At 40.3% G+C, this 25415-nt stretch overlaps 3 protein-coding genes across 4 annotated transcripts; 1 reads left to right on the top strand and 2 right to left on the bottom strand.

Moving 5' to 3' along the window:
* The first annotated feature begins 12840 nt into the window (after positions 1-12840).
* Positions 12841-17167, top strand: LOC122061301 (pentatricopeptide repeat-containing protein At3g23020-like). Of its 2 annotated transcripts, XM_042624528.1 has the most exons (3): positions 12841-13182; positions 13318-13583; positions 13687-17167. In XM_042624528.1, exon 3 carries the CDS (start codon positions 13834-13836, stop codon positions 16441-16443), a length of 2610 nt encoding a protein of 869 aa, XP_042480462.1. In that variant the 5' UTR covers positions 12841-13182; positions 13318-13583; positions 13687-13833; the 3' UTR covers positions 16444-17167. The 2 variants fall into 2 exon arrangements, with proteins under 2 accessions (XP_042480462.1, XP_042480460.1); XM_042624526.1 differs by having other exon boundaries at positions 13318-17167.
* Positions 17168-21591: 4424 nt separating this feature from the next.
* On the bottom strand, positions 21592-22349 carry LOC122061404 (protein LEAD-SENSITIVE 1-like). Its single transcript, XM_042624651.1, has one exon. It carries the CDS (start codon positions 22347-22349, stop codon positions 21699-21701), a length of 651 nt encoding a protein of 216 aa, XP_042480585.1. The 3' UTR covers positions 21592-21698.
* Positions 22350-22393: 44 nt separating this feature from the next.
* On the bottom strand, positions 22394-24218 carry LOC122061405 (eukaryotic translation initiation factor 3 subunit K-like). The gene is made up of 4 exons (XM_042624652.1): positions 24156-24218; positions 24010-24076; positions 22916-22998; positions 22394-22597 (listed from the first exon to the last, which is right to left on the bottom strand). Exons 1-4 carry the CDS (start codon positions 24201-24203, stop codon positions 22394-22396), a joined length of 402 nt encoding a protein of 133 aa, XP_042480586.1. The 5' UTR covers positions 24204-24218.
* Positions 24219-25415: the final 1197 nt, after the last annotated feature.

Genomic DNA, 25415 nt, shown 5'->3' with positions numbered 1-25415 from the left:
AAAAAAAAAAACTGAAACTAATTATAATAAATAAAAAACAATTTGATTTTGATTTAAGAAAATAAAATTTAATTCGATTCAATTTCAATTCTAGAACTAAACTGAAAATAATTAAACCGTCTAATAACCCAATCAAACTGAATAAAAACAAAACAAACTGTAATGATTTTAATTTGCGATTTTTTAAACTATTTGAATTCGGTTCGATTTTGATTTGTAGTCTGAATCGAATCAAAATCGAACTGAAAAAATCTTTAATAAACCACCCTTATCAATACCTGCTTGTCCAATCCGAACTTCCTTCGAGACTTGCTTTTGTTTCTTTGGAGGTTGTTCCAACTGCCAAGGATGGTCGTGATACCTTCAGCACCAATATCTTTTCAAGTTGGAAGAGAAATCCAAAAGAACCATCCACACCTTCAAGGAAACAACATACAATGATTTTTGTTCTCAGATAAATTTATGTTTGGAAGTGGAAATGGTTTAACATCTTTGTTTGTTGTGTGAGTTTACTAAACGTATCTGGATTCTGGACTACAGGACCATTAGGGTTGCGCACAAAACATCTTCAAGACCACTTTCTTCTTAATTTATTTCATTCTGATATCTCATATCTCTAATGTGTTGCCTTTAACTAAATTTGATATCAAAGTAATTATTTCCAAAAAAGAGCAGCGAGGATCCAATGGTCGGCACGGTATTGGGGTGTGTGCTGATGTCATCTTGGCCTTCTAATGCTCGTTGCAAGGCCTCACCCGTGGCAGAGGATCATCGCCCAATTATTTCTATTGTGGTTGTTACTTTTTACATTGTAGTTTGCTCGAAACATGTCAGTCTTCTACCATACCTCGTCTAATCCACTATTTTTAATTCATACTCATTGTCACCCATCGCCTCATCGCAGAGGATTTTTGTGCGGTGAAAAAACAAAAGGGGAACACATGATGTCCATGTACTTATGCAATGGCCCATGTATAATTGCGATGTGGCATTCCACTTGGCAATAAGATAAGGGGCATGGAAGACTCCAATGGCCCTACATAGCCTCTAATGTTTCAGCCCTGTCTGAGTTCCCTGCATCTTATGTTTCATTAGCGAGTTTAACGTTTACAGCTTTAAAATATGGGTTGTGGGCTTAATACATGGCTTATGAACTTTAGGCCCAAATCAGCCCAATATGTTTTGAGTAATAAACTGAGAACCCCAACCCTCTGTTGTGCCCATCACAAACTCCAATAAATCAAGCCCAAGCAAATTTAAGAGTTGTGAGGTGAATCCGATCCAGAGTCCTAGACAATGTGAGTGACTTCTAGATTATAGGCGTGGACGTATTGGGCTTCTACTGTTGGGCCCATTAAAGTCCAGAAGGCACAAACTAAGGGTCCGTTTGGTATTGTTCTTAAGAAACGTTTCTATCGTTTTTCCGTTTCAATAGAAAGGAAAAACGCAAAAAACCGTTTGACAACCATATGATGTATTTCAGTTTTTTTGAAACAAAAGTTGGAAAAAAAAACGATTTGAACGACCGAAGACGGAACAACTTTTTGCTGTTCCGTCCATGTTGTTTCGTTCCAAACGTTCTAAAAAAGGAACAACTTCAGAGACAATTCCCGATAAAATACTCGCCTCCTCTGCCTTTCACGTTTGCGCACCCCGAGCTGGAGAAGAAGAAGACCACTCTCCTCCTCTGCCTTCCACCTTTGTGCACTCAGAGCTGGAGAAGAAGAAGACCGCTCGCCGGAGAAGAGAAGCACGATCGACCTTAATCATCGACTTCACTCTCAAGTTCGACCGACGGAATACACTCGTTCACAGTTTTTTCACCTCTGCCTTTCATATTTGCTCACACGGAATTGGAGAAGAAGAAGACTGATCGCCAAAGAAGAGAAGCACGATTGTCGAAGAAGAGAAGCACGATCGCCTGAGAAGATTTAAGAGAAGCACGATCGACCTTTGTTTCCCCTTTTGATCTCTGCTCGTTGTCGCTCAAACAGGTATGCCCTAGCTCTTTAGATTTTGTCTGATATGTTGATGATGGATCATGACCTCAATAATGTTGTTTTATGGTTGTCCTTGTTGGCAACTCGGCCACGTGGCGGTGATGACGTGGCCAGTTTGGGTGACGTGGATGAAAATGATGACATGGCAGTATCCAGTGTCACCGATGAGATAACAGAGCAGCTTGGTATGCATGGAGTGGTTTAATACATCATTAATAGGTGGTGCGGGTTTCTGGGTCAAAACTGGCAAAATTGGCCTATTTACGATCGAGGGCATTTTCGGCAATGAAAATGAAATTTTTGGAAGATCGGTTCTTCATGAAAAAGATAGATTGTAATTTTCCTAGTCCAGTGCATTTGATTTCGTCACATTCCGATACCGTATGAAGAAGTTACGGCATTTATGGCAGTCGAGGGCAGTTTCGGCATTGAAGATGATTTTTTTAAAGGAAGTGTTCTACATGTAACAATACGACAAAAATACAATCTTTCCAACGGTTCTGATTTCATCGCATTCCGATTGTGTATGAGAAAGATACGTCATTGGAAAGGTGTAGGGGCATTTTGGTCTTTTTATATGGATGATTCAGATGATTAAGTCTTCTAAAAAGTCGTAGAGCATCCAGTTACGATTCCAACGCACTTCGTTTCATCTCGATCGGATATCGTATGAAAAAGTTATAAGCGTTTCCGTAAAGTCGGTTCGAAAATCCAAACCGAAAATCCATCAGTTGCTCTCGGTGTTGGGTGGATTTTTCGGATTTTATTTTTGAAATTCAAAGGGCTTTTGTGTAATTTAAAGATTTTGAAGGTCTGAGTTGCAAGGGGTCTTTAAGCACTGAAACATATGGAGGCAGGGGCTTGATTGTAATAAAGAGGAGTCAAGGGAAGTGAAATGGACGGCCAAGATTCGACCACGTAGGCTTGATGCCCATCCAAAGGCTGCTGAGATTTTGGTGTGATATGGACGAGATAGATGCTTGCGCGTGGGATTTGATTGGTTAGATGCATAATTCTTGATGCACTGGCGCTACACTATATCAAGGTATGTTATTCTGTTTCGCGCGTGTACAGAAGGTATAAAAAGGATTCCGATCTTAATGATCTCATGAAATCTGATTAAAGCCATCATGGAAGATTCGGATCCAATGGTCAATATGCATTTTCACTTTTGTGAGTGGGAGACAAGCTCCCTTAAAATCCGGAAAAGCAACCAATCATAGATCGACAACACTTCTGACGATGTCAGCGCCTACGTCATGATGACGTCATCGAGATTCAAATCTAACGGTTTGGATCTGTTGTCCGTTGGTTTAATCGGACGGCTTGGATTATAAGATCTCTTATATGAGATCTACGGTCAGATTTCGCCCCTGTTGCGCGAGCCGCCGGTGTAGCCTACGCCACCCGTACGAAGATTCCATTTCGGGCTATCTCATTGCTCCAACTTCAAAAGGTCATATCTCCCTCATTTTAAGTCGGATTTGAGTGATTCAAGTTGGAGATTCTTCATCTCTCCGAGCTCTACATATCTGAGGGAAGAAATCAGGCAGAGAGGTTGCTGAGGTGGTCGGAAAAACGAGTTGAAGCTCGTGGAAGGCTAAATGTTTGAATGAAACACTTCCATCCTCTTGCACTTCATCCATAGCCACCATTAGAGGCTTAGGAAGCTGCTGGAAACCAAGGTAGCAAGTCCTATTGGTTGTTGCCAAGAGAAAAGAAAAGAAAATAGAAGAGAAGAGAAGAAGAGGGAAATAGAGAAGAAGTTTTTTCCTCTCTTTGTGTGTGTGTGAATGTGAATGTGAATGCCATTGTTGCTCCATGAAAGTAAAGACAAGGAGAAAAGAAAGAAGAAGAACCTAGAATTTGGTTCTTGTAAGTTGCTTCAAGAAACCCAAGTGCCAACCGGGGTTGAAGCATTGGCGGCACCGAGACAACGTGGTTGTGGTCCGCATCAAGTGGAGATTGACATTATTGCATCTCCGACGGTTACTCCTTGCCAAGGTAACCTCAATTTTGCCAAATTTCCATTATTATAAATCATTGTAGGCAAGATGTTTGATAAAATGCCTAAGTGATAGTTGTAGTCTATTTGGGGGAAATTTGCATGTATGAGTGCTTCACTATAGGGCATTGTTATAAGCCCAATTTGATTTTATTGGTGTTCAGTGGGTGCTGGACACAGGGGCTATGTGTTCCTTGGTAGGTACAACTACCTAAACCTATTTACCGTGGGTGCGGCCTCTCAGATCATTCTGAGAAAACTAGGGTGAAGACCTAGCCATTGTATGTCATTGGTGGAAACTGGGAATGTGTTCCCTTGGCTGTGGGTGCAGTCATAATTAGTATTGAGTAAATACTGAGCCCGACAGTGGGTATTACTCCGTGCATGTAGGCAACTGGCCGAAGCACGTATTTCTTGTGTTGTGGATGTGTATGCTCGTATTTGTATTGTGGATTGGAGTGCTTGGTTGCAGAATGGGTGTGTACATCTGGTAGACCTGACCACTTGGTGGTGCAGTGTGGATGTGCATACGACTGTGTATGTATGTAACAGTGATTACCGTGTGAGGTTTATGAGACAGCTCTGGGCAGCAATACAAGTTATGTGAGTAAGTTTCATGCAACAGTAAGAATGGTCAGTAGTATATATAGCAGCTCTGGGCAGCATCAATAGACTGTGCTATTGAAGTATAAATAGTGATTGCCACATCAGGGGTACAGTTGGAAAGTGAAAAAATATTTGGCACACTGATTCACCCCCCCTCTCAGTGTCAATCGGGACCCAACAATTGGTATCAGAGCAAGGGCTCTAGAGGCAGCTTAAACAGCTCAGAGTGATCCGGTTGGTTGAAGATGGCATCAGGTGTTTGGTTCAGTAAGTCTACTTCTGGAGCTTCTATTTTTAATGGATCAGATTTTATCTTTTGGAGGAAGTTGATGAAGTCACATATAGGTTCATTGGGGTATGATCTATGGAGTGCAGTGGTTAATGGGAGTGTAGACTCTACTATTGACTCTAAGGTTAGAGAGATCATTTTGGATGGATTAACAGACAATGTGAGTGTCAAAGTCAGTTCATGCATATCAGCTAAGGCGATGTGGGAGAGATTACACAACCTATATGGAGGTGAGCCAGCTATATCAGAGTCCACATTAGATGTTGAAAGCAGATGTTCAGATGAGTGCTACACTAGTGGATTTGAGTGTGTTGAGGCACATATTACTACAACTCAAGATAAAATCAATATTGATTTGAGAACACATATGAAGGAGTGCAACTTCATTATTGCAGCATTAGAAACACAAGTCATCAATAGAGATGAGAGATGTAGAATCCTTGAAGAGGCAGCCAATGTGTTGAGAGCACAACTGTTAGAGCTTGATGCTTCTTGTATCTCACAGATGATGAAGTCCAGAAATGACCCTCATGTTATAAAATCTCTTGAAGATCAACTGAGAAAGCAAAGTGAGGTGTGTACCAGGCTTGAATCAGAGAACTTAGCCTTGAGAGAGAAAATAGATGTGCAATCTCGAGTGATTAAAAGAGGTAGTGAAATTTCAAATGATTTTAAGAAGTTAAACAAAGAATTAGAAGCAGAGATCATTTCACTACAAACACAGTTGACTGAGTTGCAGAGGAGACATTTAGCCACTCCACTTGTGGTTACAGAGATGGATAGACATCTAGCTCAGTCTGCAGAATGTCAAAGACTACCCATCATCAGCTCTAGTTCAATAACAGAGCAGGGTGAGTCATCAGAGAAAGCTATAGAGACAGTTGAGATCAGCCCACAGAGACAGACTACAGGAAAAACACAGAAGAGAGCTCAGAAGAGACAGAGGAAGAGAGAGGAGAGACACAATAGTGAGATGAGATCTCCTACACATCAGGCACAATGTGGAGGCAGTCCACGAGATACAAAGAGTAGAGATAAAGGCGAACAAGCAGTCCAAACAGGGAACATAATCAGAGTTGGTGGTTATGACAGAGTTTACCAGCAGAGACTAGTTGAGTATGGCAGGTTCAACAAGTTCAATTATCAGAGGCCTATGCAGATGATTCCCATGTAGAGTCAGATGGCTTCCACCAATAGACATAATGCTTCACCCAGCTTACATAAGCAATTACCAATGATACAGTTATATTTTCATGGGTATGGACATAGGAGTGCAGAGTGTATATCTAGATTAGATTCTAGCTGTGGAGGGTGGATTCCCATAGCATCACTGGGTAGACAACTAGTAGAATGTCTTAGATGCCACCATCATGGACATTGGGCCAAGCATTGCAAGGCAGTGCTCTCCCCTCAGCTTGCACAAGAGGAGAGAGACTATCAGATCTCTAGAACAAGAAAGTTAAGAAGTGGTTGTAGAAGGCAAGTCAATGAAAGACATTATAAGAAGCATCAGTCACAATCTAGTGGTGAGTCTCAGGTGGCTTTGTATAGTGTATGGAAAGTGAAGGATATACAAAAGGCCGAGGCAACAGTAAACAGAATCTGCAAAACAAAGGGAGATGTCAGTTCTACAGTTGTGCAGGAAAGATTCAGAAAGGGAAGACCATCAGTTGGAAGGGTAAAAGAGAGGTCTACAATTGGGTTGGTTGGACAGAGGCAGAGACTGAAGAAGACAGTAAGTGAGCATAAAGAAAAACAGAGTAGTAGGAAAGCTTCTGGTGAGAAGCAAATGCATAGGACCAAGGCAAGTGGTCAGTTAGTTTGGAGAGAGAAGCACATAGAGGTGTGTGCAGTCACAGTCACCACCCTCCCACCACCTAGACAAGGTATAGGAGTGGGCACACCTCCCAGGCACTAGGTGTACTCTGGTGCACAAGAATGGGGGAGCTCACTAGATGGATATTAGTGCCCCCAGCAGGACTTAGATTATGATAGTAAAGTTCCTGCAATAGTGCTTGGATTAGAGACATCAGTTGAAACTTAGTGTAGTCCTCTTGAGTATTTGCATCTTAATGGAGCAATCACCAGATGAGCAGTTCAGTGTCAGTCAGAGGGCAGAATAGTTGAGGATGTCAGTAATGGTCAGAGGTATGCAGTTGTGAGTATGACAGCCAATATTTCGCTTTTGTATGCATCAGTATGGGTCAGAGATTCAGTTGGTATCAATCTCAGTGGTAGTTGTCAGAGTGCAATTTTGTGTGATCATGGTGATTGTTTGACTTCGACAGAGTTAAATATTTCAGCACTAGTGACAGAGAGAATGATATGTTGACTGGATGAAGAGATTTATGACAGGAAGCTTAAGAAGCCGGTGAGTTGAGCAGTTGCGTACTGTAATTTGTAGTTCATGATGTATATCCAGTCGAGGCAACACTTATCTGATGAGCAGTGTTGAAGATATGAGGTCAGTTGAGTAATTGAGATTTCAACTCATAGGATAGGGAAGATGCGTATGGGCACTCCTATGTAGTTTGAACTCTCACATCTGTAGGATTGGAAAGATGCATATGGGCATTCCTATAGATGCTTGTATCCCACACTGGGAGAGATTACTTTAGAGAGAGATATTATAGTTCTTTGATATTGAAGTCAAAGAGGGAGAGTGCTCAAGTGGAAGGCATTGATTTTGAGAAAACTTTTCCTCCAGTGGCAAGACTTGAGGCTATCAGAATGTTCTTGGTTTTGTCAGTGTACAAGGGGTTCAAGGTCTATCATATGGATGTCAAATCAGCTTTTCTAAATGGAAACTTGGAAGAGGAGGTTTACATAGAGTAGCCTGATGGGTTTTAACTGAGTGAGGACCCCACTCTTGTGTGCAGATTGAAGAAGGCATTGTATGGTTTGAAACAAGCTCCAAGGGCATGGTACTCCAGATTGGACTCTTATTTGTGCAAGTTGGGTTTCAAGAAAGGCTTAGTGGACAGTAATCTCTATATCAGAACTGAAGAAAGCAGTCAGCTTGTGGTGGTTGTGTATATAGATGATATCATCTTTGGGGGTCACAAAGATGAGTTGTGCAAAGATTTTGCAATGAGGATGCAAGATGAGTTTGAGATGTCCATGTTGGGTGAATTATCATTCTTCTTGGGTTTGCAGATCAGTCAAAAGAAAGAAGGTATCTTCATATCTCAGTCCAAATATGTGAGGGAGATGTTAAAGAGATTCACCATGGAAGATTGCAAGCCAGTTAGTACACCTATGATGACTGGGTGTAAGTTGAGCAAGGAAGATGACTCTCCATTAGTTGACCACACCTCGTATAGGTCAATGATTGGTAGCCTATTATATCTGACAGGTAGTAGGCCTGACATCTTACAAGTTGTGTGCATGGTAGCCAGATTTCAAGCAGGACCAAAAGAGACACATGTGGCAGTAGTGAAGAGAATTTTCAGATATCTGAAAGGGACTAGTGAGTTTGGGTTATGGTATCCGAAAGTCAAGAGCTTTAGTTTGTCAGCTTTTTCAGATGCAGATTGGGCCGGATGTGTAGATGACAGGAAGAGCACAAGTGGTGGTGCATTCTATTTGGGGAGCAGCTTGGTGGCATGGCATAGTAAGAAGCAAGAGTCAGTCTCTCTTTCAACTGCAGAGGCAGAATACATTGCAGCTACATCTTGTTGTACACAAGTGTTGTGGATGAAGCAGATGTTGAAGGATTTGAGTGTGGAGGTTGAGCAGGCAGTGCCACTATATTGTGACAATACTAGTGCTATCAATATCTCCAAGAACCCGGTGATGCATTCTAGAACGAAGCACATTGCTATCCGGTATCATTTCTTAAGAGACAAGGTGATGGAAGGTGAAGTAAGGATGGAGTTTGTTCCCACAACAGAGCAAGTGGCTGATATCTTCACTAAACCGCTTCCCAAAGATCAGTTTGAGTTCCTCAGACAGAAGCTGGGAGTGGTGGTTCTTCCAAAGCACTAGTAGCATTAGGAGAGGGGGAGCAAGTTGCTTGATGTTGCTACCCCCATATTGGACTCAGGGGGAGTCCATTGGTTCCACCCTTTGTACTTGTTGTCAAAGGGGGAGAGAGTTACTCATCGAAGCTTTAGAGTGCATTAATGATGAGGTGGTTGCCAACAACTCCAAAGGGGGAGATTGTTGTTTTATGGTTGTCCTTGTTGGTAACCCGGCCACGTGGCGGTGATGATGTGGCCAGTTTGGGTGAAGTGGATGAAAATGATGACATGATAGTGTCCAGTGTCACCGATGAGATAACAGAGCCGCTTGGTATGCATGGAGTGGTTTAATACATCCTTAATAGGTGATGCGGGTTTTTGGGTCAAAACTGGCAAAATTGGCCTATTTATGCTTGGGGGCATTTTCAGTAACGGAAATGACATTTTTGGAAGATCGGTTGTTCATGAAAAAATAAATTGTAATTTACCTAGTCCAGTGCATTTGATTTCGTCACATTCCGATACTGTATGAAGAAGTTACGGCATTTGTGGTAGTCGAGGGTAGTTTCGGCATTGAAGATGAATTTTTTTAAGGAAGTGTTCTATCAATACGAAAAAAATCCAATCTTTCCAACGGTTCTGATTTCATTGCATTCCGATTCCGTATGAGAAAGATGCATCATTGGAAAGGTCTAGGGGTATTTTGGTCTTTTTACATAGTTGAGTTAGATGATTGAGTATTCTGTAAAGTCATAGAGCGTTCAGTTATGGTTCTAACGCACATCGTTTCATTTCGATCGGATATCGTATGAAAAAGTTATAAGTGTTTCCGTAAAGCCGGTTTGAAAATCCAAACTAGAAAATCAACAGATGCTCTCGGTGTTGGGTGGATTTTCTGGACTTTAATTTGAAATTTCAGGGGCTTTTATGCAATCTCAAGGTTTCAAAAGTCTGAGTTGATAAGGGGTTTGTGGCATTAAAGTTTATAAAAGCAGGGGCTTATGTGTATATAAGAGAATCAGAGGGATCCTTAATACACGGTTCAGATTGAGCCGCATCGGTCAGATTCAGATCTGACGGTTCATGCAAGAGCTGCATTGAAGATGCTTATCCGAGGCTTCTCATTGGTGGAGTGTATTAGATATGATGGTGTGGCGTCTCACCATATTGAGTCTTGATTGTGTGTAGCGCTTGTGCATAGAATCTATAAAGAGATTCTCCATATCTTGATCTGAACCAATCATATCAGATCGGTTTTGATCTAACGGTCAATATTGATGGAGCTTTATCAAAGTTAGCCGACAGCGTATCATGAAATGCTCTACACCACCAATCGATGATCGACAACACGTCTGACAATGTCAGCGCATACGTCATGATGATGTCATCGAGATTCAAAACTTACGCTTTAGATCTATTGCCCGTTGGTTTAATCGGACGGCTCCAATTAAGAGAAACCTTTTGATGAGATCTACGGCCAGATCAGCGCCTCGGTTGCATGCACCGCCGGTGTAGCCTACGCCACCCCTACGAAGATTTTATTTCTGGTTATCTTATTGTTCCACCTTCAAATGGTCATATCTCCCTCATTTTAACTCCGATTTGGGTGATTCAAGTTGAAGATTCTTCATCTCTCCGAACTCTACACATCAGAGGGAAGAAATCAGGCAGAGGGATTGCTGAGGTGGTAAAAAAAATGAGTTGAAGCTCGTGGAAAGCTAAGGGTTTGAATGAAAGACTTCCATCTCTTGCACTTCATTCATAACCCCCATTAGAGGCATAGGAAGCTGCTGGAAACCAAGGTAGCAAGCTCTATTGGTTGTTGCCAAGAAAAAAGAAAAAGAAAAAGAAAATAGAAGAGAAGAGAAGAAGAGGAAAATAGAGAAGAAGTTTTTCCCTCTCTTTGTGTGTGTGTGAATGTGAATGCCATTATTACTCCATGAAAGTAAAGACAAGGAGAAAAGAAAGAAGAACAAGAAGAAGAAGAACCTAGAATTTGGTTCTTATGAGTTGCTTCAAGAAACCCAAGTACCAACCGAGGTTGAAGCATTGGCGGCACCGAGATAACGTGGTTGTGGTCCGCATCAAGTGGAGATCGACATTATTTCATCTCCGACGGTTACTCCTTGCCAAGGTAACCTCACTTTTGCCAAATTTCTATTATTATAAGTCATTGTAGGCAAGATATTTGATAAAGTGCCTAAGTGATAGTTGTAGTATATTTGGGGGAAATTTGCATGTATGAGTGCTTCACTATAGGGCATTATTATAAGCCCAACTTTCATTTTTATTGGTGTTCAGTGGGTGCTGGACACAGTGGCTATGTGTTCCTTGGTAGGTACAACTACCTAAACCTATTTACCGTGGGTGCGACCTCTCAGATCATTCTGAGAAAACTAGGGTGAAGACCTAGCTATTGTATGTCATTGGTAGAAACTGGGAATGTGTTCCCTTGGCTGTGGGTGCAGTCATAATTAGTATTGAGTAAATGCTGAGCCCGACAGTGGGCATTACTCCGTGCATGTAGGCAACTGACCGAAGCACGTATTTCTTGTGTTATGGATGTATATGCTCATATTTGTATTGTGGATTGGAGTGTTTGGCTGCAAATGAGTGTGTACATCTGGTAGACCTGACCACTTGGTGGTGCAGTGTGGATGTGCATATGACTGTGTATGTATGTGACAGTGATTACCGTGTGAAGTTTATGAGACAACTCTGGGCAGTAATATAGGTTATGTGAGTAAGTTCCATGCAACAGTAAGAATGGTCAGTAGTATACATAGTAGCTCTAGGCAGCATCAATAGACTACGCTATTGAAGTGCAAATAGTGATTGCCACATCAGGGGTACAGTTGGAAAATGAAAAAATATTTGGCACACTGATTCACCCCCCTCTCAGTGCCAATCGGGACCCAACAGGTATGCCAAAGTAAGATATTAATTCAAGAAAATGGCGGTTTGCCTAAGTGTTGATTAATATTAAAGTTTACTACCTGTGAGGTTTTCAAGGTTGACTGATCTTTAGATCAGGAAATGACTTATAAGAAAATATATATTTCATGTGATCACAAGTATGTTATCAATTCCTTATATATATATATATATATATGTTTCCGGGCGATTTAGATTGATAGTTTTCTATTGTTTGTAACCTTAGATAGTTATATGCCGTATATTGAGGTATGTTTTCTACTATTGTTCAACAATAGAGATTATTGATTGAATCAAAGTTTGTTTAAGTGGTGGTTAGTCTTGAGATTATTTGGCCAGACGTCAATGGAAAGACATCGGTATCAGTATAGCCCAAGTGAGAGATTGTTAAGATTTTATGTGGGTTTAACTGATACCGTATGATCCATTGGGCCAAAGCAATTATAAATAGAATACTGATGGTCCCTGCAGCCATTACTTAATGCCTTATTGGTTTTGGGAGCACGACTTTCTCACAAGAGTAAGTGTACAGAAAGAGAGGAAACCCTCGAGTAAGAGACTGCAGAAGATCTCAGTAGAAGGACTCCACTTGCATAGTTCATCAGTCATTATCATTTTCATAAGAGTAATATTTAATCACATGGGACAGAGTTTCATGATCTATATTCATGGGGTTTCTAAACTTACATACATAATTCTCTATTCCCATTTATGATTCATGTCATGGAAGTCCATTGATTATTATAAATATAATAAATCTATATGGTTATGTATTTTAAGATTTATGAAGGAAGTACTTTATTGATCTTGATTTATGGATTATACTTATGGTTAAATATCTTTTATGATCCTTATATTTTAAATACTATAAATATTATAGATTATTCATATATATATATAGAGGTTATTCATATGTTTAATATAGCGAAGGATCACCAACACTGTCTTCTTCCTTCCTTATACCGTTAAAAAACAACAGAACCTACAAGAATGGCATTATATCCAAATCACTAGTAAAAAATTTGAATAGAACGAACAAATTCCAAATTAAATTGAATATTCCTCTGATCCCTCGAACGACAACAAATATTCACACCTTCACCAGCATTGTTGCTAACGCAGCCATGGGAGATCCTTCAGAAGAGAGCGTTTAATGCATCAATGATACAAAACCCTAAACAAAACCAGAAGCCCACCTTAATAGCTCAAGAACCTAGTTCTGATAGACAGAGAAACAAGAGAAACAAAGAGAAACAAAGAGATTATCATCGGCTTTTCCTGGGGATGATTTTGAAAACCTAGTTGGGGTTTTGGATTGTGCTTGTGCGTTGGCTCTTCTAAAGTCCTGATAGGAAAGGGGTTTATTGACTGTTTCTGCCTCTTCTGGTACTGTTCTTTGCTCTGTTTGCCCTTGCTCTTTGTTTGATTTTCATCCTATACTCTACAAAGAGTTGGTGCCCATTTGAGTTTTTCCCCCAAGGTTTGATTGTTTTTCATTAATATTTGTGTTGCTTTGAACAGAGACGAAGAGAGAGGAGGAGGAAGAGAGAAGATCGCAGCGGTGAACGGAGACGGAGAGAGACGAGGGTTTGAAAGGGAAAAGATTTTAGTTTTAACCCGCCATACCTTTTGAGACTCAAAAGCGATCTTCGTCCTCAGACGTTGGATCGACGAGTGCCACGTGTCAGCATCCGAAGGACTCTGCCAGATCTCGTCTCCACGGACGATGTTTTCCTAAACAGACCCTTCTCACCTTCTGTTCCTCGTTCTTCCAAATCCGGTCGCAGGTGAGTCTGTGTTCTCTTCTAAGAGTCTTTTCCATTTCTTTCTTGATGAGAAGGGAGGCCCAAAATGCTTCTTATGGGATTGAGTGAATCCACAATGTGGAAGGGAGTGGGAAAGCATTCATTCGTGTTTCAAAAGATTTCGGATATTGAAGAACTGGATGATCCATTTGGATTTTCGGGTTGAGCTCTCTTCATTTTCGGTAGCTTTTTGGGGGTTTTGAGGACTGGGAGAAATGTTTCAGAGGATTTGATGCAGGCCCATTTCCAAAACATGTTTGGAAAGCTCCAGCATTTAGATGTTAGTCATTTTCATGTCCTGTGTTCAACAAAGAATTCGGGGAATATTGGAGGATCTGTATTACCAGTAGACGAAATTGAATCTGTTAAGAAGCAGAGGGATGAGAAACTGTTTGAAAATTTGGTTATCACGAGCAAGAGAACCGGAAGAATTTACAGCAAGACCCATAACAGGAAAACTGAAGATATACTCAAACCTGTTGCAGAAAATCCAAGTTTAGTTCAGAAAACAGACGAGGGGAAGAGAAGGAAACTTGGGGATTTTGAGAGGCCTGAAAATAAGAGAAATGGGGCAGATAAAATCAAACCAGATAATGAGAATTCTTCTTATGCAAAGAGGGGGACCAAGTGTTCAACAAAATGGGCCACTTATGGAGGACGCATTCCATTAATCTTGCAAGCTCTAGAAACTTTTAAAGATCTGGATGAGGCCTTGAGGCCATGGGAAGAGAGCCTCAATAATAAGGAGAGAAGCATTATTCTCAAGGGGCAGTCGAGTTGGGAAAGAGCTCTTGGGATCTTTGAGTGGTTTAAGAGAAAAGGTTGCTATGAACTGAATGTGATTCACTATAACATCATGCTTTGGATTCTGGGGAAAGCACAGAGATGGAACCTTATTGAGAGCCTCTGGGACGAAATGGAAACCAAAAAAATAATACCCACAAACTCTACCTATGGAACTTTGATTGATGTTTATGGCAAAGGTGGTCTCAAGGAAGAAGCACTTCTTTGGCTGGAAAAGATGAAGAAGCAAGGGATGGAACCTGATGAGGTAACCATGGGGATTGTGGTCCAAACTTACAAGAAGGCAGGAGAGTTTGAAAAGGCTGAGCAGTTCTTTAAGAAGTGGTCATCTGGTAAAGTAACAAATAATGGAGGAAGAACTTCCACGGCTAGTGCTATGAACAGTTCTGTGTATCAACCTAATACCTCTTTCAGCTCACACACGTATAATAACTTGATTGACATGTATGGGAAAGCTGGCCAACTTAAGGAAGCATCTGATACTTTCACTTGGATGCTAAGGGAAGGGATTGTCCCAAACACAATAACTTTCAATACAATGATTCACATCTGTGGGAGCCATGGCCTGTTAGAAGAAGTGGCTTCCTTGATGCAGAAGATGGAAGAACTCCAATGCCCTCCGGACACAAGAACATATAACATTCTTATTTCTCTCCATGCAAAGCATGATAACATTTCCATGGCAGCAAGTTACTTTGCAAAAATGAAGGCGGCTTGCCTTGAGCCAGACCCTGTGAGTTACCGTACCCTCCTCTATGCATTCTCTATAAGGCATATGGTTACAGAAGCTGAAACCCTCGTCTCTGAGATGGATAAGAGAGGTCTAGAGATCGATGAGTTCACCCAATCAGCTCTTGTTAGAATGTACATTGATGCTGGCATGCTCAAGCAGTCATGGTCTTGGTTTGAGAGGTTTCATATGAGGGGGAAGATGACTTCTGAGTGCTACTCTGCCAACATTGATGCATATGGAGAGCGGGGCCACACTTTGGAAGCTGAGAAAATTTTCATTTATTGCCAAGAAAGGAACAAGCTAAGTGTCCTTGAGTTCAATGTGATGATCAAAGCATATGGAATAGGGGGAAAATATGATAAGGCATGTCAGCTGTTCGACAGTATGGAGAATCATGGGATTTTCCCGGACATATGTAGTTATAGTTCTCTTATACAAATTCTATCCAGTGCTGACATACCACAAAAATCAATACCATATGTCAAGAAGATGCAGAAAACAGGATTGGTAACTGACTGCATCCCTTACAGTGCGGTGATCTCAAGCTTTGCTAAGCAGGGTCAGTTAGAAATGGCAGAGGGACTATTCAGAGAGATGATTGCATTTGGGGTAAAACCTGATGTTGTTGTTTTTGGTGTCTTGATTAATGCTTTTTCTGATGTTGGAAGCGTTAAAGAAGCTATGAGATACGTTGATGCAATGAGAAATGCAGGTTTCCCTGGGAATCCAGTTATCTATAACTCTTTGATCAAGCTGTATACCAAAGTTGGATACTTGCAAGAAGCACAAGAAATATACATGCTGCTTCGATCATCCGAGGCAGGTCCGGATATTTACCCATCAAATTGTATGATCTATCTCTACAGTGAACGTAGAATGGTTGGACGGGCAGAAGAAATTTTTGAGTACTTGAAACAGAGAGGAGATGCAAATGAATTCTCCTTTGCAATGATGTTGTGTATGTACAGACGAATTGGAAGGTTTGAAGAAGCAGTCAAGGTCGCCCACCAAATGCAAGAACAGGGCCTCTTAACTGAAGTCCTGAGTTATAATAATGTGATTGGTTTATATGCAACGGATGGGAGATTGAAGGAAGCAGTGGAAACGTTTCAGGAGATGATTAAATCAGGCATCCAACCTGATGATTCTACATTCAAATCACTTAGGGTTGTTCTGTTGAAATGCGGAGTGCCAAAGGAAGTTGTTCGTAGGCTGGAAGTAGCAAGGACAAAGGATGCTCGGACTGGTTTGAATTCATGGATGTCAAATCTCTACTCTATTTTAGGGGCCAATGATGATTCTTGAGTAACACAGTGACAGAAGTTCTGAATTCTTTCCTCTCAAAGAAATATATCAAGATATGAAGCTGGATGGATGGAGCTCCAACAGTCCATGGTATATCACAGTACAAGTGGCAGAGAAATCTACTAACAGTTACAAGGAATGCAATTGGTAAGGATTTTTCTGTTAAACCCACTACATTTTTTATGCAACTCTGACCTCGTATCGTTGCTAAGAAATGCTGAATTTATAAGAGGGGGGGCGGGGTGTGGAGACTGAACATAGTATTGGTGATATTGGATGGAAAACCATTCCTGATCTGAAGGACGTATAGAAAGAGAAATGATATAAAGACAAAATCGGGCCATTTAGTTCAAGCTTCCTTAGACCATATGTTCAAACTGAAACATGCCCATCAAACGGACGTAATTACATCCAGGGGAGCTTATCACCGGGTCATCAGTATCCCACAAAGAACACCTCCATCGAATGTGTTCACTAGTGTGACTCTTAAGCGTGTTGATTCAAAAGTCGACATTGTGGTCGTCCATCACCGCAGTACAGACACATTAGATGGCTATTCGGAAGTGGTCTCTTTCAAAGGTTTGACAAGTTGAAGCTGTTCAAGGAGCCACACCTACTGGGAAGACAAAAGTTAGAGCAAACAAAGAGATTGTAACTGAATAGAAAGGTGACCTGGAAATATACCTGAAGCCAGAATGGGCTACCGAAAAAATACTCCCCATGACATATGTGTCCCGTTTTCAAGGTGTTAAGCCCTCTTAAAGTTTTGGCGAGCACGGTAGGCACCATGTCACACCCTCGCCGCAGTTGCTTCACCACATCCATAATAACAAGAGAGGCACCTTGAGTGCCTGACCGCAGAAGAAAGTGGGACCAGACAAAGCAGAAAAGCCCTATCATGACACTCAATGTACTTATGGTCTCCCTCACGGAGGCCTGGGAACAACCGGATTACAGCAAGAATGTCGACGTAGGAACCAAGCATGAAGTATCTCCTACCCGAAGAACTCCAAGGACCAAGATATCATAGGTATAGTCCTCCTTCAGGGTAGGGCGGAACATAGCGTTCGAAGTAATAAAAGGGAGTAAGATGCGAGAAGAGAAGATGAGGGGAAGTAAAGGAAGAAATAATAGTGTGTGGAATGCTTAGGGAGATAAATCGTTTCTCCCCTATCTTTACTAACTTGTCAATGATTTTTAAAATTACATCAATCTCCCCACACTAACATAAAAGAACCTAGGGAGGTAGAAGAGAAAAAATAAAAATCTAATAACAAAGTATAGCCAAGTACCCAGTATTGTTGGATTTATGGGCTAAATTAATTATTCGGGTTGATTAAATGGGTGAGAGTCAAATTGCATGAATTGGTTCGGTATATAGCCAAGTACCCAGTATTGTTGGATTTATGGGCTAAATTAATTATTCGGGTTGATTAAATGGGTGAGAGTCAAATTGCATGAATCGGTTCGGTCCACTCTCAAGCTTAGGGATATGCTGGCTCAACCCATTGTGGTTTAGGGTTTTGAGTGCAGGACAGTATTATAAATACTAGGTTTTGGGTCCCTACAACCATTATTCACTCTTCCCCACTTTACCACTAAAATGAGAGAACCAAGGAGGTTTAAGGGGCTGTAGAAGATCCATAGCCAAGCCAAGAGAGCGAACGTGGGAGTGACCAACATCAATCATCTTCAGCATACTAAGTGAAAGGTACAAATCGATCCTCCATAATTTTATTAGATTCGTGTTCTTGTTTTTCCTGTGAGGTTTCCTCAATAGGGTTTCAAACTCAAACCCATAGGGAGTCCTAACAAGTGGTATCAGAGCAGACCACATGGGACAAGAATCGATTGAATTTTTCTTATACATGAGGATTTTGATTGTTACTTAAAACCTGATTTGATTAAAAATCATGAAAATCATAAAAATCGTAATTTTACCATCACTTAAAGATCCTGTATGGGAAAACTTTCTTCACAAAAGTTGTAGATCACGAGAAGACGGTCTCGACGGTATGTCGAAAGTCACCGGAAACCTCCGGACGCGTCGGCACGTGCCGTCGGAAATCGGCTGCCGGAGGAGAGAGAAAAATAAAAAAAAATAAAAAAAAGGCGGCGAGTCATCGCCGGTTCAACTCGGAAACCCTACCGATTTGAACCGGCGACACAGTGGGTCAACTCATGTGCACTATTTGACTCGGTCAGAGGTTGACCGGGTCATTGACCAATTGACCCGAATTTGACCCGGAACTCATATGGCCGAACCGGTTGGTTTGGATTGATTTAAAAAAAAAAAAAATAAAGGCTTGTTTGGTTTTTGTTCATTTTGGGTTTTTATTTAAACTACTTTAAATTTCATTTAAAGGTTCGTTTTAAGGCCAAATTGAAATCTGTTTTTTGCGTTGGATTCCTTGTTTCGGGCCACATTTAATGATCTAATTTTTAATATAACATATTTGTTTGAAATTTTATGTTGTATTTGGTTTCAATTTGTTCCTTTTGGGTTTTTTATTTAAACTACTTTAAATTTCATTTAAAGGTTCGTTTTAAGGCCAAATTGAAATCTGTTTTTTGCGTTGGATTTCTTGTTTCGGGCCACATTTAATGATCTAATTTTTAATATGATATGTTTATTTGAAATTTTATGTTGTATTTAGTTTCAATCATTGAAACAAAATAGCATAAATCAATGCTTTGAAAAATATATATGTTATTGGTTACCATGAAATTGAGAATTTTTTTTTTAAATTGAGATATGTTAATATGGAAAAGGGTGTAAGCTTCCGCTCATTCTTAGTTGCAAAGTAATTTTGCTTTAGGAAACCATGAAATGATGAGATGGATTCCCAAAGTGGTACATCTTATTATTTCATGATTTTCCACAGGAAAGCAATGTAGGTGACATTTGCCCAAAGGTGATGTCACCAAAGTTAAGAAAATGGCAGTAACCTAGAGGTTCCTAAGCCCAAAGGTGAGGGGATTTCAAAAGTTATTGTTCTTTTCACAGTAAATATAAATTTACAAGAGGACCAGTGCATTCTTAGCCCAAAGGATAGGAATGTAGTTGCGGTTGTGACTCTTGTATGGTTATTGTTGTCCTAGTGACATTTATATGTATGTTTTGAACATAAAGATATACATCTCCAATGGGAAAGATATGATAGAACTGAGTGAAACCCACCAAAGTGGTACATTCAGTTCGATTGTATCTTCTCCAACAGTAAAGGTGATACTTTCCCAAAGGTTATATCATTAAGGTTTGAGGATAATCATCCACATTTTAGAAAGGGACATTGAATTTGGAGTTCTTTTGCCCAAAGGTGATTGAATTCCAAAGTTAGTGTTGTTTTCACAGTTAAAAGAATAATATAAGAGCATCAGCTAATTCCTGTCCCAAAGGATAGGGATACATTTTTAGTTGTAACTCTTATTTAAAATATATTGATGGTATTACATGCTTTTATATTATGGTTTATATTTTGATATTTGGCATGTATTGTGTTGTTGTTACTGCTGTAGTAAGATGGCAGTTCCCTCAAGTTATGTATCTTCCATCCCAATACTCACTGGTAACAACTATCAAAAGTGGGTGGAGGAATTAGAATTGCATTTAGGTCTTCTTGACTTAGACTTGGCACTTAGGGAGCCTAAACCTGAGCCTCTCACAGACTCGAGCAGAAGTGCTGAAAGGACCAAGTTTAAGAAATGGGCTAAAGCAAACAGAAAGTGCATACTGGTTTTAAAAAAGGCAGTTCCTGAAATTATACGTGGGAACATAGAGATCAAAGACACTGCAAAAGAATTCCTGGATGCTATTAAAGCTAGATTTCAACACAACAAGGAAGCTGAGAAAACCACATTGATGACCAGGCTAATGAATACAAGGTATGATGGATGTGGGAGTGTTAGAGAATACATTTTGGGTGTAGCTACTGATGCTGGTAAACTTAAGGATCTTGGAATACAGATCGATGAAGAATATATTGTACACATTGCACTGAATACCCTCCCTAGCCAGTATAAGGTTATCCAATCTACCTACATTGCACTGAAGGACGATTGAAGCCTAAATGAGCTCATTTGCATTTGCACTCAAGAGGAAGAAAAATTGAAACAAACTAGGTTTGAGAGTGCACATGCAACTTTCCACAAGGGATCTTCTGGTCGACCAAGCAGAAGGAACAAAAATTTTTCCAACAAAGGAAGCGTCAAGCCATATGACAGGACTAATAGCTCTCAAGAACTTGACACATCTCAAAAGGCTCAGGATGAAGAGAATACCAACAACGTAGAGTGTTTCTGGTGCCATAAAAAAGGACATGTGAAGAAGGACTGTTTTATTTTCAAGAAATGGTTAGAGAAGAGGAAGAATTCTGGGGCTGATAAGCAGGATGATACCAAGAAAGGGTGAGGTAGAATAATCACAAGCAATTGAGAACAAGTAAAATTTGGTCCCATCAAGTAGTTAGGATTTCTTTACATACATTTATTTGAAATGCTTGATTAGTGGGAGCTCTTGTTTTGTTTAGTATTTGTTTATGTTTTGAACCTTAGCCCGTATGTTTTGGGGCACAGTTTGATGAATTATGGTTAAGTTTTAGCATTTACATTATGCACAGTTATTTCTTGAGATATTTGGTTTATGATTTCATTTGAGAATGTTTTTATAGGCAGTAAGGCTCTGTACTGTAACGATTCTGTTTTTTTAACATGATTTTGGGGCTAGCACACTTTTTTGCATTTCTATTTTTTTGGAGTGATTCTGCATCTTAAATGTTGTATGGTAATCACAAAAAAAAATTGATTTTGTAACCTGAAAGAAACAGAAACATGTATGGTTCGTACTTAACAGAATCGTTTCTGTTAGAAACCAATATTTACATAAAGTACCATCTTCACCATGGGTGTCAAAGTTGTGATTTTTAAATAAAATCTAAGGATAGTCAATGGTTTTTTAATAAATTCTAAGTTATGAAAATCATTATTACCCAAATAACTTAAGTTGAATGAGACAAATAAGAATATCTCCATATCAACAACATGGTGTTCACTTCAAATATGAAATGATTGTCGAGTATTCAATCACACCCCCCCCCCAACCCAGTCTCAATGTAATTAAAATTTCCATAAACACAATCACCACTGACATGTTGGGAACCACAGCTTCCAACAATTTATTGATCAAAGACCACCCATGGAACAAGCCCAGTATCACATACATTGTTCATGAAAATCAAGTCTCACTTGCTGAGATCTTATTTTCTTGGTAGAAACTTACTGAGATCTTCCACTGCTACCTTCTCCACTTCCTTCCTCATGCCAATATCTGTAGCATACCGGATTCGACAGTAGAGCCCAATCCCTGTTGCTACTATCCCATACACATTGGTGGTAAGAAGGCACAATGGTGTTGCCAAGATGGCAGAGACAGACCCACCTATTATTGATGTTGCTTGACCACTATGGCCAATTGCTCCTTGTTCAACAACAAGCAGACTGGTCTTACAGTAAATTGCAAAATCTTCACAGTTGCTCTCGAAAACATTATAACTCCGAAAGCCATTGTTAAGCAGGTAGGTTGCTCGGTCGACTACAATATCATCTGGGTCTGAGACAGCAGTGGTGCATGTTCCACCCCGTGCTTTTGCTAGAAAGAGAACAGGATTGACACCATACTCGAAATGGTACAGGACCCCACCAGCGAGAAAACAATCTAGACAGGAAGAGACGACTCCATCACCTTCTGCTAGTTGTGGGCAAGTGAAGCAGGTGGAGCAGAGCTGATATCGGGCTGGTAAGGAGCTTAATAGAAGCGCATCCAGCACAGTTCCAGTCCTGACTTCTTGACCTTGTCCTCTGGTGAAATGGATTACCTTATCATTTCCAACATAGATGCCTGCATCCATAAGGAAAAATATCCAAGTTGATGTAGTAAATCAAGCTTCTGGTATCAACCGAGAATAGGGAAGATTCGGGTAATGTGTTCTAGAGGGATACTATCTGCAGTGTTTTTCATGAGCTCTGGCTGGTTGAATTCATTGCGAGGAAGGACAATAACCTGGCCCCGGCTGTGGCCTTTCTCAAGGGCCCATCCACAGTTGGCGACCTGATGCTCCAGGAACTTGTCCAGTGAGAGGCCTTCAATGTTGATAGCCTGTTTTTTTTTTTTTTTATCACAAGAAAAAGAAAGATAACATTAGGAGATATTACATATGCTGTTAGTATATAGGTTTGAGTTTGTATAGCCATCAGTGGCTAGGGATAGCCTGTTGATTGAACCACAAATGGGGAAATTTTTTTGAAGCCAGTTAGATAAACAGAATGAGTTTTACAACAAGAGTCGAGTGAGGCAGGCATGCCTTGACTCTGCGAAACTAGGGATTCGTTGTCAACCATATCTATGGAAACCTGATAAATTAAATGAAAGGGAATGATGAACAACAGAAAAAGGGGAAAGGGAACCATATCTTACCTCTGCAAGTACAGGTCTGGGAACCTTTTGGTAAGTCAGGGAAAGGACATGAATTGCATAATCTTGTATTGCTTGCTCAAAACCTGCATTTTTTTAGCAACAAAACAGAAGTGCATTTTGGGTGAGACAAGAAGAATGTTTCAGGACAACAATAAATGGACAGTCGCGAAATAAGTTGGTAAAAATTCAAACTAATTCACAGAAAAGAATAATACATTTACACCCCCATCCACCCCAAAAAGAAAAGAAGGCAGGTTGGGGGGGGGCAATGGGATGAATGCGTCCAATCAAAGAACAATTGGAAAGCATTCCAAATGAAGTGGCTTGTTTTGCATACAGACTGCTCATTTGTTCATTCTATGTGTCAAATTTAGGAGGCTTTCTAAACCACAGACATGTAAATCTTTTCCCTCGGTTTTTTAAAATGGTTCCTGTACTGTGCTTGTGAAAAAACGACTTTTTTAAAGCTCTTAACACTTCACATGGAGAATCTGATGAAAATAGACTCATGGTTAAATGATGCCATGGACAATATGTCCGTTAAACTTGGGCCCCATCTCAGACACTGCTACATGGCCCACATCAGTTGCAAATTGCAACACTTTCAAACTGGCTAAAAGCTGGAAGCCCACTTCAAAATAAGAAGAAAAAAGGTGGGAGACGACCCCATTAAATCCAAATTTAGAAAAGATTCCATGTTAAGTGGCTCATGTTTTCTTCTATTTCCGCCAGTGATATCGCCACACCCATCTAGTGCTTTCTAAGAAGAAATTTCAATTGCTAGCCCAAGCAGCATAAAACAAGGGAATATATATACCAATCATATCAAATCAAATATTCTTAAGCAGCAGAAAATAGTTCTTAAATCTTTGATTAATCAAATGAACTAATGGCACCTTAAGAACTCAAAACTCTCATATTCCCTCTTATCTTATACTTTCTTTGGGTCACCATAAAGACAGTGAATATTCAACCTATTTCAACTTTTATCTGCAGGATTACATGTTCAATAACCTGCACATGCTAGCAGCTATAATTTCAGGGCCATATCTGCTGGAAGGTTTAAGTGTTTAACATGAGAGTAACATATTTACCTGGTACTATTTCAAGAATGTGGCGATTCTTTGCTGCCTCATCCCAGAATTGGCGGAATCGTGATGTCTGTACAGGATGCATACACTTTCAGGCCATTCCAAGCATGTGTTCCTTTGTATGTAAAAGAGAAACAACGAAGACATACCTCCAAATAGTGTGACAGGACAATGAATGTTTTGAATTGTTCTTCCATTTGCTAATAATCAAGAAAGACAAATTGAAGCAGTGTGTCACAGCCTACATATGACTAAAAATTTGGAAAGAAAAAAGAGGGCAAAAGAAAGCTATCATTTACAAAGGGACCAGTAGTTGCTCTTCTGAAATTTCAGTATCCCCCAATTCCAGTTGCTTTTGTCTTTAAATAGTGTTATTGTACCCAATGATGAGACTTGATATTGAGAATTCTATGAAGTTTTTTTGGTTTGAAAACATGGCTGCCGTGCGTGCTCCCCTCCTTTCTCCTCCCAGAAATTCTCTTCTCCCATCTCTTGTCGTTCTCCCTTAATTCAATTGAAGTTCCAGAAATGCAAGTCACACCTTGCCTGGCTACTGTCCATCATACCCACAGCAGAACACGAACTGAGAAAAGGATCCCGGAAGATCCCTGTTTGCCTTTTGGTTCTGGTCGAAGAAAGCTGGCCCCCAAGTGATTCCAACACTTGAAAAGCCCTATCTCTATCACCCTTCCTGTGGAAAAATCTATCTCTGAAACTAGGGCTGGACCTGCAACCATCGCCTTGTGAAATTGCAGAATCCGATTTGCTGTTCTGGACATCTCCTTCTCGCCTCCTTCTGTTGAGCAGAGCTTCTCGCCTTTCGCCTCCTTCTCGCCTCTCGCCTCCTGCAACTGAAATTGGGTTTAGGGTCGCCTCCTTCTCGCCTCTCGCCCCCTGCAAGTGAAAATGGGGTTAGGGTTTGTGAAACATAACAAAGTTATGTTTTGAGGGTAATTTCCCCATTTACCCCTCATAACTTAAAAGTGATACCTATTTCGGCGCCTTTTGCTCAGAATGAATTCTAAAAGTGAAAAACAAGTATTTTGTGCTCCAAAAAATGGATTCAAAAGTCTCATAAGTGCCCGGTTCATTTCAAAAAAACAAGAAATTGAACCGGGCTTTCCATACAGGTTTTACCTTATTTCTGTTTCAAAAAAATAAAAAAACATCAGAACCCATTTTTTAGAATGTTACAGTACAGAGCCTTACATTCCTAACTTTGAGAAGGAAGCAATGTGATAACGTGAGCATACCGTGGGAGTTGATTTCCACAGCCAATATCTCAATCCACCATCGATTAGCAATTCTAAGATGGACCTCAAAGAATGGAAATCACCTCAGTCAATATCTCAATACACCAACAATCAAATAATTCCCAAAAATGCGGAAAGATCTTTCCAAGATCAATT

Source organism: Macadamia integrifolia, chromosome 14 (genome assembly GCF_013358625.1).
Source record: "Macadamia integrifolia cultivar HAES 741 chromosome 14, SCU_Mint_v3, whole genome shotgun sequence".
Taxonomy (NCBI): Eukaryota; Viridiplantae; Streptophyta; class Magnoliopsida; order Proteales; family Proteaceae; genus Macadamia; species Macadamia integrifolia.
Note: the sequence above shows the minus strand (reverse complement) of the source record. Positions and strands in the feature narration are given on the sequence as shown.

What these genes read in the sequence shown, in the direction of transcription:
- LOC122061405 (XM_042624652.1), bottom strand. Translation starts at nt 24,203, where the DNA reads ATGGAAGAACAATTCAAAACATTCATTGTCCTGTCACACTATTTGGAG. An exon ending in TCCTGTCACACTATTTGGAG is followed by an intron (nt 24,077 to 24,155) that starts GTATGTCTTCGT and finishes CATCCTGTACAG; the next exon opens with ACATCACGATTCCGCCAATT. An exon ending in CCAGACCTGTACTTGCAGAG is followed by an intron (nt 22,598 to 22,915) that starts GTAAGATATGGT and finishes AAAAAAAAACAG; the next exon opens with GCTATCAACATTGAAGGCCT.
- LOC122061301 (XM_042624528.1), top strand. Translation starts at nt 13,834, where the DNA reads ATGCAGGCCCATTTCCAAAACATGTTTGGAAAGCTCCAGCATTTAGAT.
- LOC122061404 (XM_042624651.1), bottom strand. Translation starts at nt 22,349, where the DNA reads ATGGATGCAGGCATCTATGTTGGAAATGATAAGGTAATCCATTTCACC.